We start from the raw sequence: 14,027 nt of genomic DNA, 5'->3' as shown, positions 1-14,027 counted from the left end.
AGGCACAACTGACTACTTAAATTTGAGTCAGTTGCAGGGAATAAAAGAAAAAATAAGATAACGATGGAGGGACGGACAAAGAGATAATGACAGAGACAGAGAGACGAAGGAGTCAGAGGAGGAGAATAATGGACCAGAGGAGATGTAAACAGAAAGAGGCAGACAGACAAACAGGGGGACTCACAGGAGCAGCAGAGGCCCTGCTTGCGAACTCCGAGCAGCATGGTCTGGCAGTAGTTACAGTAGGCTGGTTTGTTGAAGTGCTTCAGACGCCAAACATGCTGCCCGTCCTCCTGCACATTCTGGGAAGAGACAACAAAAGATGGGTGATGGGTGGAAACTATTCCTTTAACGGGACAGCCTCATCTTTCGAGGATTTGGATAATGATTTTTCGTATAAACAGACCAATACAAACCCTTCTTTACTTAATTTGTACACAAACACTGGCCCAGGCTTGAACGCAGTGTAAGTAAACCTCATCTAAAGATAGCATTTTGTTTTTATTTTGAAAGATATTATAGTTTGTTCATCAGAAAGCATTGATATGCTTATTTTATAAGTGTGAAATGTCCCATTCAACATCCAGTATCTTATTTGTTTAAGGGACCTTTTTAAAAAATATTTGGTTACTTTAATATTCAAGTTTATTCGCATCAGCCTAAAAAGATCTGGTGTCATTTGAGTTGTGATGCCATGGAAAGGTCTAAAAATCCAATTATGTTTTGTACAAAATGTTTTAAATTTCCAGAAGTAAAATTTCAGATCTTTGGTCACGATTAAACAAAAAGTCAGCGGCCAGGTACTGTGACCTGAGAACTGATCTCTGGGAAGTGTAGTGCAAAATGGCACAAAAGCTTCTCTGTACTAAAGAAAAAAAGTGTGTTAAAAAGTGTGAAGAAAAATAATATGTACCGTATCCATGCCCAGCAGGACCAGTAAAGGGATAGTGGTGAGGCCTCCTCGGATCCACTCCTCCAGTGTGACTGTCCCATCTCGGTCATAGTCGATCTCTTCCATCATCTCCTTTAGTATCTGAAGTGACACAGACACAAGTCAATTCACAAACTGTGTCTGATACTCAGAGGGAAAGGTCAGAGTCAGTTTCAGGAAGATCACAGGCTGCAGTCATTTATTACATTAGTACTTTTATTCCTGTCTTTCCGTTTTGCGTCAGACTTTACTGTATTTGAGTGTGTGTCTGCTCACCGGCCGCAGTTCTGTCGAATCCCACTCCAGGTACTCTGCCACATGCACCATCTGATTGATGATACGATCCAACTCCTATAAAAAGAAAGACATATCACACAGAGATGAAAAGGGCCTTCCTAGCTTTACCCATTTTAAACACGGATGACAGGCGTGAGAAATGTGAAGCTTCTCCTGATTGTGATGTGAACAACGTGTTACGAGTCAACGTTGAAGTCAGTGTCAGAAAAGTGAAGTTCAAAGTGTAATGAAGCCCGTGTGTGTACCGCTGTGTCTGTTTATGTGATCGCTTCGGCACATGGCTAATATTAAACTGAACAGAACCATTACAAATGATCTCATGTAAACACACCTTCTGTCACTGCTGTGTTCATGTTACTATTCTTGGAGCTGCTGTGTGCAAAGGGCAAAGTCAGAGACAAAACACAGAGAGGAAGAGGAGGAGAGAGAAAAGAGACGGAGAGAGATACCAAAACACAGAGAGTCCACTCACCGAGCTGTCCAGAACTCCATTGCCGTCTGTGTCGTACAGCCGGAACATGACTAGAGGGAAACGAGAGAACAGAGATCCCATGATGACTCAGATACCATCAGATAATTAGTGGTTCTCTCAGGCTATGACATTTGTTCTTGGACTCTCTCCAGATGGCCACGGGGTTAAGGAAGTGGAGTGTGCTACTTCTGTACCGTTGCATGGGGACCAGTTAGCAGAGATTAGCCTTGTCAGTGAGCACCAATATAGCCTTAGACACTAAAGAAGTCAATTGGGCACAGCAGGGCTTAAGCATGTCACTGACTTGCCCTGTGTGGGAGGTGTAAAGGCCGTATCTAAGGCCCTGGGGAGGCAGCCAGAGAAGGAGGGAACAGCCTTATTACTCTGGCTGTAAACCTGAGCCGACATGCCTCCTGAGACCAGCAGCGTTAGTGGCCTGAGCACAAACACACACTGCATACAACAGCTGCTCCTGTTCAATATCCCTCTGAGTGGAGCTGACCCTCCGCCTACATCCACCATCCCCATCACTCACACTCCAGCTTGTCCTCCGGCGTCCCCCTCTCGAGCAGCGAGAGGTAGCAGACGATGTCCTTGAGAAAGACCACCTGGGGCGACGGCTGGGGGGAGCCTTTCTGGGGCGACGGGCTCCTCCGCAGTGACAAATGCTTCTCAGAGTGGCTCCTCTCTGTTGATGTACAACACAAGTCTTCAAAGCTACTCACACTTCCTACTCCGCTGGTGAAATTAATGGAATGAGGACAGTAAAAGCAGCAGTAAATTACACATTTAAGGATTAGTATGGCAGTTTCAGAAAACTCTGATCCCAGTGTAACAAGCAGAGACAAAGCAGAGCAGTGGAGAACAGGTTGACAAAACACCATCTACAGTACAGACAGAGGATGGTGATGCCACAGGCTACTGATCAAAACAACATGGCATCATGCAACAGGGATAACAAATCTGAAAAGCCATAACCGGATTAGCATCGCCTAGATGGAACGAATCGTGTTGTAGTCTAAAAAACACAGGAATGTACTCTGAACACTCAAATCACCTTCACTCATGTTGGTTCTGAAATGGAACGAACATCAGGAGACCTTCTTCAAACAGATGTCCTCACCATACGGTGCAATTGCCTAGTTTGTCTCTAGTGACCTGGGACTATAAACTTTTATTAGATTTCTTTTGTAATCACTGGAATAAGGCCCAATAAATAAATGTTTGCTGGGGATGTTGGCAGAGCAAAGCCAGGCCCAGACTCCATGACATGAACTCATGGGACTGAGTTTAAATAACAGTGTCATGTCTAAAGCGACGTTATGAATGTGAAAAATGAACAGCAACATTAAAAGTATTAAGTAATCTGACCAATTATGGCTCCCAAGATTTTCTACGTTTATCTGCGTACAGTTAGTAGCTACAATTTAATGTCATCCATTATTAAAGTGTCAGAGGTCAGAACCACTGCCTGAAAATGTTCATATTTTTTTAAAAAGTTTTCCAGAAAACTAAAATCCATTCAGGTAAAGACATTTAAATTGGGGTTTGTGACCAGATGAGGTTTTAGATAAATGTTACTTCAGCCTTGTTCAGACATTTACACTCTAGAGACTTTTATTCTTAAAGTGTTTATACAGACAAAAAGCTGCTTTTAGAAAAATGTTGCTCTTGTTCTTAAGAGATTTTTTGCACACACACACACATAGTTAAGCATAACAGCAGGGCAGACTGATAAGAACCAGATCATGGCCCATGTTGTCAAAGTACCATTGAGAAGTAAACCAGACCACTTGCTGTGAGCCTTGTCTCAGTGTAGCTAACCTCACCTGGTGAAAGTCTGGGGGACACTGGCGACCTGGCGGGCCCAGCGTTGGGGGTCAGGGCGTTGCTGCTGCCGCCATCTGAAGTTTTGACCTGGGTGCAGGGTGATCGGTGGGGCCCCCCAGGTGTGTGGCCCCCTGTCCCTGAACGCTGTGAGGAAGAGCGAGATGAACAAGGGGAGGTGGTGGCTCCAGAGCCTGCGGTGCTCATCACGCTGCAGTGCTCCGGTGTGTGGCGGCCCATCGCAGACAGGATGCTTTTCCCATTCATCCCTGTGGGCGCGGCCACCGAACAGGACGGTGCAGACAAAATAATAGAGAGGAAAAAGGGACAAACTAGTTTAAGAGAAATTATGGAAACAGTGGATGATGAGAGGAGGGGATGACTGATGCACAAAGAGTTGGTTTGTTGTGAGGAGCAACATAAAGAAATACCATAAAACTTCACAACAACAACCTCAAATAAAAAATACTCAGGATGCATAGAGGGACAGGAAGCAGGTAAAATCACCACACTGTGTTAAAACCTCACACAAATACCATTCACAAAACATCAAGTCACTGTGATCCACTGATCCACAAGCAAAGTACCATGAACGCACATCAACACGAGAGCACACCAACCACCAAGGGAGCAGGAGGTTATAGCCAGCAGGACTCTTGTCCCATTAAGATGACATCACCCTGATGATATCGGCCTGCACTGGTACCTGTAATGGGGGCACAGGCCACTTCGGTCTGAATAGAGATGCCTGCGTCAATGGAACGGGCTTCTGAGGTCAGTCATTGTTTCGAGGCAAAAAAAAAAAAGAGCGGCAGACGCAGCAAGAATGAGTCAACATCAGTGAAGAAAGAATACTCTTTATGTCCTATATATATATATATATATTTTTTTTTTTTCTAAGAACAGAAACATAGCTGTTTACAGGAACTGGATTGGTTCAAGATTGGATGGAGACAAGTTGAATTAAGTGAATACATCAAAATAAAAGCCCTCTTGAATCCTTTGTCAGGAGCAGAAAGCTGCATTAGTGGACATAACAGAGAACTCTATTAAACAGTACGTTACAGGACAGGGGGCAGGGCTTAAAGAGGCAGATGATATGTTGGAGCAGAAAGCTGAAAGCAGCACATCACATATAGTGAAACATTATCTGGTGCAAAGATCGTTGATTTTATCCGACTCTTTGTTCTGTCGGGGGCTTCAGATGTAAAGACCACCTGGTGCAAGATGAAAGACAGATGATGAAAAATGAGAGTCAGTCAGTCAGAGTCAGTTCAGCCACTAAGAATATCACTACACTACAGGATTTGATCAGTGCAGCCTGGATCATGTGATGTTACTCCAGACTACCACCAGGGGGCAGTGCAGGCTCCCTGTGAGAACCTGATCACACTGAAGCAGCTGCAGCCTCCAAACCGACCACTGAACTTCCTCATCAATATCAGGTGAAAGTTTTTCATTAATTTATGCAAATATGATGACGACAAAGTGAAAATATCATTTACGTTATGTCACTTGTTCAGTGACATAATTTAGAAATAGTCACATTAGTAGTTAATGAGATTTATTGTAAGATGAAGGCTAAAATTTCCCCCATCACTCATGGGCGTAGGTGTGTGAGAAGCTTCACAATGCAGATGATTTAGAGTGAAAGCGGAGAAAAATAATGACAGAGAGAGTGTGCAACTCAGGTCTGTGGATAAAGAATAAGCTGGGATGTTACACGCTAAGCTAACTGGGACACTGGGACTCTCAGCACCCATGCTGCCACCCAAAGTGGCACACTGTCACTCACATTCTGCCGCTATACACTTGTTGCTTCTTAATTTTACAAGCACTGAACCACAGAAATAGATTCCTAACTCGACAGTCCATCTGTCTCCTCAGCTGCTCTGCAGTGAGGAACCGCAATCAGCATGGAAGGACGGAGGCAGGCACAGTTTACATCCTGCACAGAGCACAGTGCAAGAGATGGCCTACAGCGCCCTGAAGATGTTCGTTTCTGGTCGGTGTGAAACCTGAAGGTTTTTTTTTTTACATTTGTTCAACAAAGAAAGTCACTGTACGCTGATTATACGCTGACAAACCCATGTGACAACCCATGTGATCTCACAGTATCTTTGGTGCTAACTGAGCAACTGTTGTGTTTCTCAGAGATAACTCAAACAGAGTTAGCAGTACTGTGATGTATGTTCATCCACCAAGAAAACTTGTGATAAAATAAAACTAGGGATGAGTCCTGATAGCTGGTTCCATTTTGGATCCAGTTCCATGTCAGTAAAACATCCGTATTCACTGAGCAAATTCATTTGAATCTACCATTCTCTGTTTAGTTTGTCTCTTTTGCTTCTGTTGCCAACGCTTCCTGTATCCTTCCATTCCTCCTACTACTTATTTTCCTATTTTTTCTCTTAAAACCTGGTATATAACATGCTGGTACTTAATAACTGTTGTAACTAACACTTTTCTCCATTTCCTTTATAATTAGGACCAAATTGCATGGCCTTTTTTTAGAAATGTCTTAGAAATTAACAGGTAAATACCAGCAAAGGTTTTGGAAATTATGAAATAAGCTTCCAGGAAATTGGCTGGAAAATACAGGGCGCGTAAGATAAAGCGTCACCAGAACGGTTTTGATACGGCAACTTCTGGAGGGAAGTTGCCTTGGATTTCAAAGGGTGGAAGAAACAGCTCTGAACGCCTGAGTAAAGACCTGCCTGACGTTGTGTGTTAAGAACAGACAGCCCAACACTTTTCATTGAGTGGGTGTCATGAATTACATTCTGTGATCAGCGGCGTTCAAAAAGACACAAGCAGCCTACCCAGTAAGCTCGTTCCTGCTCGAGACTGATCGGGAGAGCATCCTCCCGTCTTGCTCTTGAAGGAGGTGAAGAGGTGCTGACACAGCTCTTCGGGGATGTCATTCTCCAGGTAAGTGGCCATGAAGAGCTGGAAGCCCTCATAATCAATGGGCTGCACGGGAAAGGAAAGAACAAATAGGTTAACAGAATTACTGAGGTACACTTGTGAGTAAAGTTTACACCAACCACATATGGACAGTTAGTTTATTACAACAATGAGAAAAGAGGAAAATGTGATGGACCCTTTGATTCAAGTTGATCTGCTCTGAAATGAAAGTCTGCAGCCTTGAATTGTGGTGACATGCCAGGTTTTCTTAAAAACAACACAACACAGCTTAATGACAATATGGTTTAAAGCCATTTAAATGAAAACATTCTTTGTAGATTTTACAGCATGTCCCCGTTTAAAGGTCAGTAAAATGTCAAAAGGAAAAAGTCTGTCGGACTAGTCAACTGACCGCCAGAAAATATCTCTCTAAGGTTTAGAAAGGGCAGGATGGAGGTGCTGGAAGCTGCACCCCGCCACAACCTCAGGGTTTGGAGGTTTCATGACTTAAAAGAAAAACAAAACAATATAAAGAAAGCAATACAAACACCAACATGTTTACCAACATTCCTGAGTGCTGAATACAGAAATGTAATGCTCCTTCCATTTACCCCCCCCCCCCCCCACCCCCAAAGCTGTCCCCCTCACAGCCATGTGGTGGGTGCACAGTCGCACTGAACTCAAGGACCCCATGAACTTTGGCCCTTTCCCTTCTGGCAGGGTGACAGACCATCTGTAGCAGATAAGGTGGGGTTGTGTTATGTTAGTGGACAAAATGTGCATGCAGTCTGCTGACACAGACACCACACAGCATGCAGAGCCCGCCGGGCTGAGGCTTACTTGGTTGAGAACGTCTTGCTTCTGTTTAACAGTTGGAACAGTGAAGAGGAGGAAGGGGGAAGGAGGAGGAAGGAAAGAGTGTGAGAGGAGTGGGTAGAAGAAGAGAAGGGGTTAGCTACTCGATGTGAGGCCACATCTTCAGTGGAGATGGTGGTGGTGGTTGGGATGTAGACCAGACACAGTCAGTCACAGCCTGAAAAGCCTGAAGCTTCCTGGCTGCACAATTCAACCCTCTGAATTCAAATCAAGGCGAGTCACATAAGCACCGGAGTGATGCTGTGTGACGCAGACATACAGACTTTCAACTGGGAGTAAACTGATTGCTCTCATTTTTCATCAAACATCTGAATGACATTAGCGATGGTTGTATTTTACATGCTCGCTCACTGGTTAATTTCTTGAGTACAATAAGTTTGGTTCTACAGTGAAACACTTCCACTGTGGCCATCAACAGATACAGTCATCTACTAGTTTGCCCCCTGAAAGTGGAAAAAGACCTGCTTTACCATTAATCACAACAATCCCACTGTCTTCATCTGACAACATTTTATTTTAGGTGCAGCAGTTGTTTCAATGAATGAAATCAATGTTAGCATAAGTTACCATTTAATCTATATACAGTCATCATCACAGTAACCATGGCAACACACTTAAGAGAATGACCGTATTGAAAATCGAATCAAATCACACTAAAATCGCATATTCAGTATATACAGTGACATTCAGCTGGCAATGTGCAATCAATACAACTATTTACAATTCAACATTTAGAGAGTAAAAATAACACGGCCGTTTTTAAGTGCTCCTCAAACACCTCGTCCAGCGACGCCACTAAGTCGACCAGTCCACGAAAAATCCCGGGGTTGCTGGACAGCTCTAGTTCATCCTTGCATCTAAAGCTAACTCAAACACGCCACAGAGTCTGACACAGTCAATATGGCGGCCTAGAATATGGCGGTTCTTGCTCACCTCATCGTTGTGACGACACACAGCTATCATGTAGCTCTCATCCAACTGTGTCGTGACGTTAATTCGTCCAAAAGACGGAAGTTTCAGGCAGCTGTCCATCTGCATCTTCGATGTTTCGTGTTTTCTCACCCGTGGTTGTCCAGGCGGTGTCTGTGTTTCCATCCGGGTGAATCAGAAGGCAGGGCTAGCAGAACAGCGCGTTAGCTACTTAGCATCCTGCTAGCCACGTTTACTTCTCCTACCAGCTCCGTGAAAATCCGCGGCTGTAGGTTTTCCCCACCTTTGCAGACACCAGCTTGACATTTAGATTCGGCCTGGGTGGTCCTAATTCTTTGATAGCCAGTTTATCTCGATTGCTCCGACGACAGAATGGTAATTCCCGCAATGACACGATGGAGTTACTCCTTGAGTAGCAATGCTAGCCATGATGATCTTGAACGTGAACGCGATGCGTATGCGCACGTGACTTTATCAGTGCGTATGACGAAATGACGCTGGGCCCCTCCCGGAGCCCATAGACATGATAGAAACGCACAGCGTGAACAAAAAAAAACCCAAAAAAACATTGACATGTAAGTCTATGAGAGCGCCTGGGGCGATTTTCAATCTGACTGAAATCGCGCAGCTGATTGGACAATGATATTCAGGCTGCTGATTGGACAGTAATATTCAGATTTGCAACGGTAAAATAAACTCTAATATTTTTCGGGAGGGTCAAGGAGGGCGGGGCAAATTCACTGTGTATTCTATGGTATTTATGCAACAAATACAATGTCAATTCTTATTTCTCCAAACAACTCTCATCAAAATATTCTGAGGGATCCCAAATTACACTAAAAGCTCAACAACAACAACAACAACTACAAACACACCAGTAAAAACAGTAATGGTAAAATTTGTTATTTTTAGTAATATTTTGTGGGACTGAAGGCAATTGGTTGATCAATATGAAAACATCCTATTTTCACAGCTTTGTAATTGCACAACCTAATGTAGGCTGCTAGCTTATTTTATGTTTACTGAATATTTACTCAGAGTTGACTACAAACTAATTGACACCACAATCAAAGGCTTCGCCGATGCGTTGATGCATTTTGTTAAAATGGATGAAAAATCAAGTATAAACTTTGCAAACTTGTCCATAAGGTCAAGGCTGATTTAGTTAATCTGGAGATATATGTGCACAACCAATGGACTGGTTGAAGAGAAGGTAGGATTACAGTTGACCGAGATGTTCAGTCTACTGTTCTAAGGACACATCCTTACACAGGAGTATGCCTAAACCCTGCTTTCCCCCACATGAATCAGTCGCATTGTCGTGCCAGTCTGGTTGAACTATTTGTTTTATATATTTTCCCAGAGGCAGCAAGGAAATGCAAATAAATTGAGGAAACATAATGAGGCTGAGGTAAACGGTCTAAGTAATCCCCTTTCCTCCCTGAGAATATCTGGCTCTCACCAAAATAGGACAAAGTATAGATGATCCCTTTTCCACCTCCAGACTGAGTGGAAATATTCTTCTATTATGCTTCTGTTCGGTGGGTTTGGAGCTGCTGTAACTGACGCCCATCACGGGAGGATCCTCCCTCAGCTCAACACTGCTGACCCAGTGCTGAGTGCTCCCAAAGCCAGCCACAGCATCGTTCATATCACTCTCCTCTCCTTATTTGGCCAAATAAACCATGAAGCTTTAATTTGCTGAGTATCATTTAGCACAACGGACTCACACAAATATGTCCATGTGCACACACGCCATAGAAAAGACACACACACACACAGTCTCTTCACATCCACTACAGAGGAACTATATGATAAAAATAAAAAAAAGCTGTGTTGATATTTTGACAGACTGCCTTAAATGTAAGTACATCCAAGCGCATTTGGGGAAATTCTCATCCCCCTGGAAAACACGTTTACCCCAGAGTCTAAGCAGCGATTATTTTCCCTGTGAGCGGGCTCACATTCATGGCTGCCAATCTGTAAAATATCTCCCAAGGGCAGCCATGACACATTTACATGGTTCATTTAATCTTTTTATTTTTTCATTTTGGCAGGGCTGCTACAACGATTTGATTAACTATCTTTTGGCATTTAAAGGTAGAACTACGTCTGTCTGGTGTAGATCTCAGAGTGGCAGAGTGGATGTGTCCATCTGAAGAACAATGTTATCTGACTGAAAGAAATGAGGTAGGCTGCAGTCACCTCACCAGTTTGAGAAGGAATACAGACCAGACATGAGCAAAGGAGGACAAGACGCCAAGATCCTTGGTGTGCTTTACCTTTTTTTTTTCAAAGGAAATTTTATGTCCCTCTGATTCAAAAGTCGCTTCCTGCTGAAAGATATGTAACGTGGACGGACAGGTCAGAAAACGCTTCGTAAACTCAAGAATGATAAAAGAAAATACAGAGAAAGCTGTTGATCACACACCAGTCAGTCAAAGGAAGGGAAACCCTGTGGGTGTAATGAACAGCCTCTGTGTCTCAGTCACTCATCAATCTTTGAGAATTATGGCTGTTTGTGTGAAGAAAACCCAACACTACTGACAGCTCAAAGTGTCAATCACTGCTCTTTCTTTTTATCTATTGTCCTTAATCACTTTTTTTTAAACGCCTTCAGAAGACACAGAGCCTCTCTGGGGCTTAAAATAAGCTAAAATGAAAGCACTGAGTGGGAAGAAACGGAGGTCATAGTCTTCTTTTGTCACCAGCTGGCTGAGTAGATTCCACTACAGCTGGCACAATGGACTGATGAGTCATTAGAGGTACGTGTACACACACACACACACACACACACACACACACACACACACATTGATAAATGGCAGATGCAGAGCTGTGGTGGGCTTTGTGGCGCCAGGTGACGGTGTTGTCTCAGAGAGCCCACGTGAACTTTAATTCTGGTTCCTGTGGCGCCAAACGTCCAGCCAGGCTCTTAGTCATGTCATCACAAATACTCAGGAGAAGCTTACAGCAGGGTGGAGGTGATAATGAAGAGAGGAGCAAGTGGAAGAGAAAGGAGGAAGAAAGGAATCACCTACGATCATAAACATCTTATGAACTTACAAATCTGGCTGATGTCTGTGCTCTTTACTGAAGCTGCTCTTTAGCATCGAACGCTTTATTAGTCACATTATTTTAATGGAGATGGCTTGTGGAAGTTTTTGTGAAGTCTGGCCGTTTATTAAAACTGGGCTCAGCATTTGAATCACTGTCTTTTCAAACATCCAACAGGTTCTACAGGATCTTTCGTGGCAAATTGAGGTTAAAATTTAATTAATTCACATTTGTTGCTGTGTTATTTGAGCCACACGTGAGATGCCACCACAGTAAAGGCAGCTTGTTTGCTTCCACCTACAACCTGGATTAATTCACACTGTACACCTGCACATAAACGTTTAGACTGTCATCCAGTAACCAAACTGATCGCGAGAAAAGGCGAACCAGGATCTGTCTGATTCAGCTCAGCAGGTCACATTGATCAAACTGTATATTTACTTTATTAACATCACAGTGTTGTGAGAAAGGAAACCTTCCATCATCCACAGGTGATGAGGCCAGTCAGTTTATACAGTGTATGTAACTGTGAAACCAGAGATGGTTCAAGTTAGGGCTCAAAATGTTCACCACTCAAAGTCTAAGCCACCTGTAAGAGTGACCTTTAAAAAAAAAATTTAAATACAGGGTTCAGTCGTCTGCTATCAAAAGAAAGAGCCAAGAAATTAGAGACACTCTAATCTAAAGTCCAGACGACAGAATAAAAGAGTCTGCACCAACTGCTGCAGTCGACAGTTCAGCTGGGAGCTGATCTGCTGACGTCAGGTGCCTAAGATGATGCTGAGGGTGTGTCACCGTCTAAAAATGGGGGAAATGACTAAGCACTTCTGTGATGGATATTACACTTAATCAGAGGAGCTGACAACGTCACTCCATGTGTTTGTGTGCTCACAGACAGTAGTTGTGCCAGAGCGTAAGACAGAGAACATCAACCAGGAAGTGACAAAAAAGATGGAGGTTAATGGAGTGAGATGTCGTGCAGACACACCTGCTCTGGGTTGTATTTGGAAAGGACTCCTTCGCCATGAAACTCCTCCAGCACATCCTTCAGCTTCTTTGTGGAGTCTGAGGAGGAAATGGTGAAAAAAACAGTATTTTGTTAACACATTTGCTTTGATACACCCAACTTACTTATGAACAGCTTGCCCCATCGTGCTGTTCGCACACCGAATACATTTCCTCAAGCATCTTCTATAATCATAGCTCATAGATGAAATGTTCCTTTGGATAAAAATGTTTTCTCAAAGCTGAATAAACAAGCTGCGTCTCATTAACAAATGCCCCGTTAAACACTGAGCTGTACTCGGTGCTGCATCAGTTGAGCTGAGTCTGTGAGTCGCCCTGTTAGTAAAAAGTAAAAGGGGACAATATGTGTAATCCCACATTTATTTAACACACACGCAAACAGTGGCTTCAGAAACCATACAGACCCCCTCACTTTTTGAAGACTGATGGCTGATAAAAATAGCAATGTTGCATGCATCCATTTGTAATCAAATCTAGAACACAATAAAATGAGCAAAAAGTGAAAGGGTCTGAATAATTTCTGGAGCCGCTGTGCGTCACAGGGCCTCAGTCCAAAACACTAACTGTAATGACCTCCTCCCACATTCATCTGTCAAACAATCACAGGGGACAAATGTGCACGTGTACATGGGGGAAGATCCCCACACAACCACCGCCATTACCACACGCACTTACCTATGCACACACACACGCTCATGACCTGATTTCACCAATCATGTTAGCTCTCCTAATAAACTACCGACCACACTTCATTATTTTTAGTGCTCAGCAGCTTTGCAGCCTGTAATGCTTTCCCATTTCTATCCTGCATTAGATGTTCGCAATGACAGGAGGAGACAAACAGAGTGAGGAGAGAGGGGGAGATGTGAGAGGAGTGTGTGATCTCAGGTAAGATGAGAAACAAGATTAGAGAACATCCAGTATGAAAAAATAAAAAGTCTAGTTCACTGCATTAGCTTTATGCACAATGTGGTTAGTGGTCTTCAGGCACGAAAGGAAAATCACTATCAGATGCACTGAGCTCACCACGAGAGACGCGACTAATTATTTTCATTATTAATTCATCTCCAGATTTTTATTTTATTTATTTATTTAGATTAATTCATTAATTGGTTGGTCCATAAAGTGTTTAAAATAATACACAGAGTGACAAAGGTGATGTCTTTATATGTCTTCTTTTGTTTAACCGACTGTCCAAAGAAAATTCAGTTTTGAACGATTTATGATGGAAAATCAGCAGATCCTGTCATTTCAGAACCTTGAGCAAAAGAACATTATTTTATATTTAATCAGCTAATTGTTAGAGGTCCAAAACAAATAATCGGTGGTCAAAATAGATGCTGAGTATTTTTTGGTTGACAGATAAATAAACTGATCAACTGATCGGTGCAGCCCTAATTCAGTTTGACAAAGAGAATCAGCAAATCGTTGCTGTTGAATCATTTCAGTTGAATCAACTAATCATTTTAGCTCTCACTGATTATATCAGGGCTGAAACTAATGATGTTTTCATTCTCAGTTATTCTACTGATTAATTGATTAACCAGTTTGTAAATTTCCCAGTGTTGACATTTTATATTTTTCTCCAACCAACAGTTCAAAACATGATATTCAATTTACTATCACACAACACAAAGAAAACATCACATCCTGAGAAGCTAGAACTGTTAAATGTTAAATAAACACACACACACACACAAAGCA

At 42.8% G+C, this 14,027-nt stretch overlaps 1 protein-coding gene across 2 annotated transcripts in view; it reads right to left on the bottom strand.

Moving 5' to 3' along the window:
• LOC121194290 (diacylglycerol kinase beta) overlaps positions 1–14,027 on the bottom strand; it is a 77,063-nt gene that overhangs the window by 47,767 nt on the left and 15,269 nt on the right. For both annotated transcript variants that reach the window (XM_041057076.1, XM_041057075.1), the window contains 8 exons: positions 12,286–12,362; positions 6,350–6,500; positions 3,530–3,796; positions 2,236–2,388; positions 1,701–1,750; positions 1,208–1,282; positions 914–1,033; positions 185–302 (listed from right to left, as the gene is read on the bottom strand). In XM_041057076.1, the coding sequence (XP_040913010.1) occupies positions 185–302; positions 914–1,033; positions 1,208–1,282; positions 1,701–1,750; positions 2,236–2,388; positions 3,530–3,796; positions 6,350–6,500; positions 12,286–12,362 (1,011 nt within the window). The remainder of the gene's footprint in view (positions 1–184; positions 303–913; positions 1,034–1,207; positions 1,283–1,700; positions 1,751–2,235; positions 2,389–3,529; positions 3,797–6,349; positions 6,501–12,285; positions 12,363–14,027) is intronic.

This window comes from Toxotes jaculatrix, chromosome 15, assembly GCF_017976425.1.
Source record: "Toxotes jaculatrix isolate fToxJac2 chromosome 15, fToxJac2.pri, whole genome shotgun sequence".
Taxonomy (NCBI): Eukaryota; Metazoa; Chordata; class Actinopteri; family Toxotidae; genus Toxotes; species Toxotes jaculatrix.
This window is presented reverse-complemented; position numbering and strand designations above follow the sequence as displayed.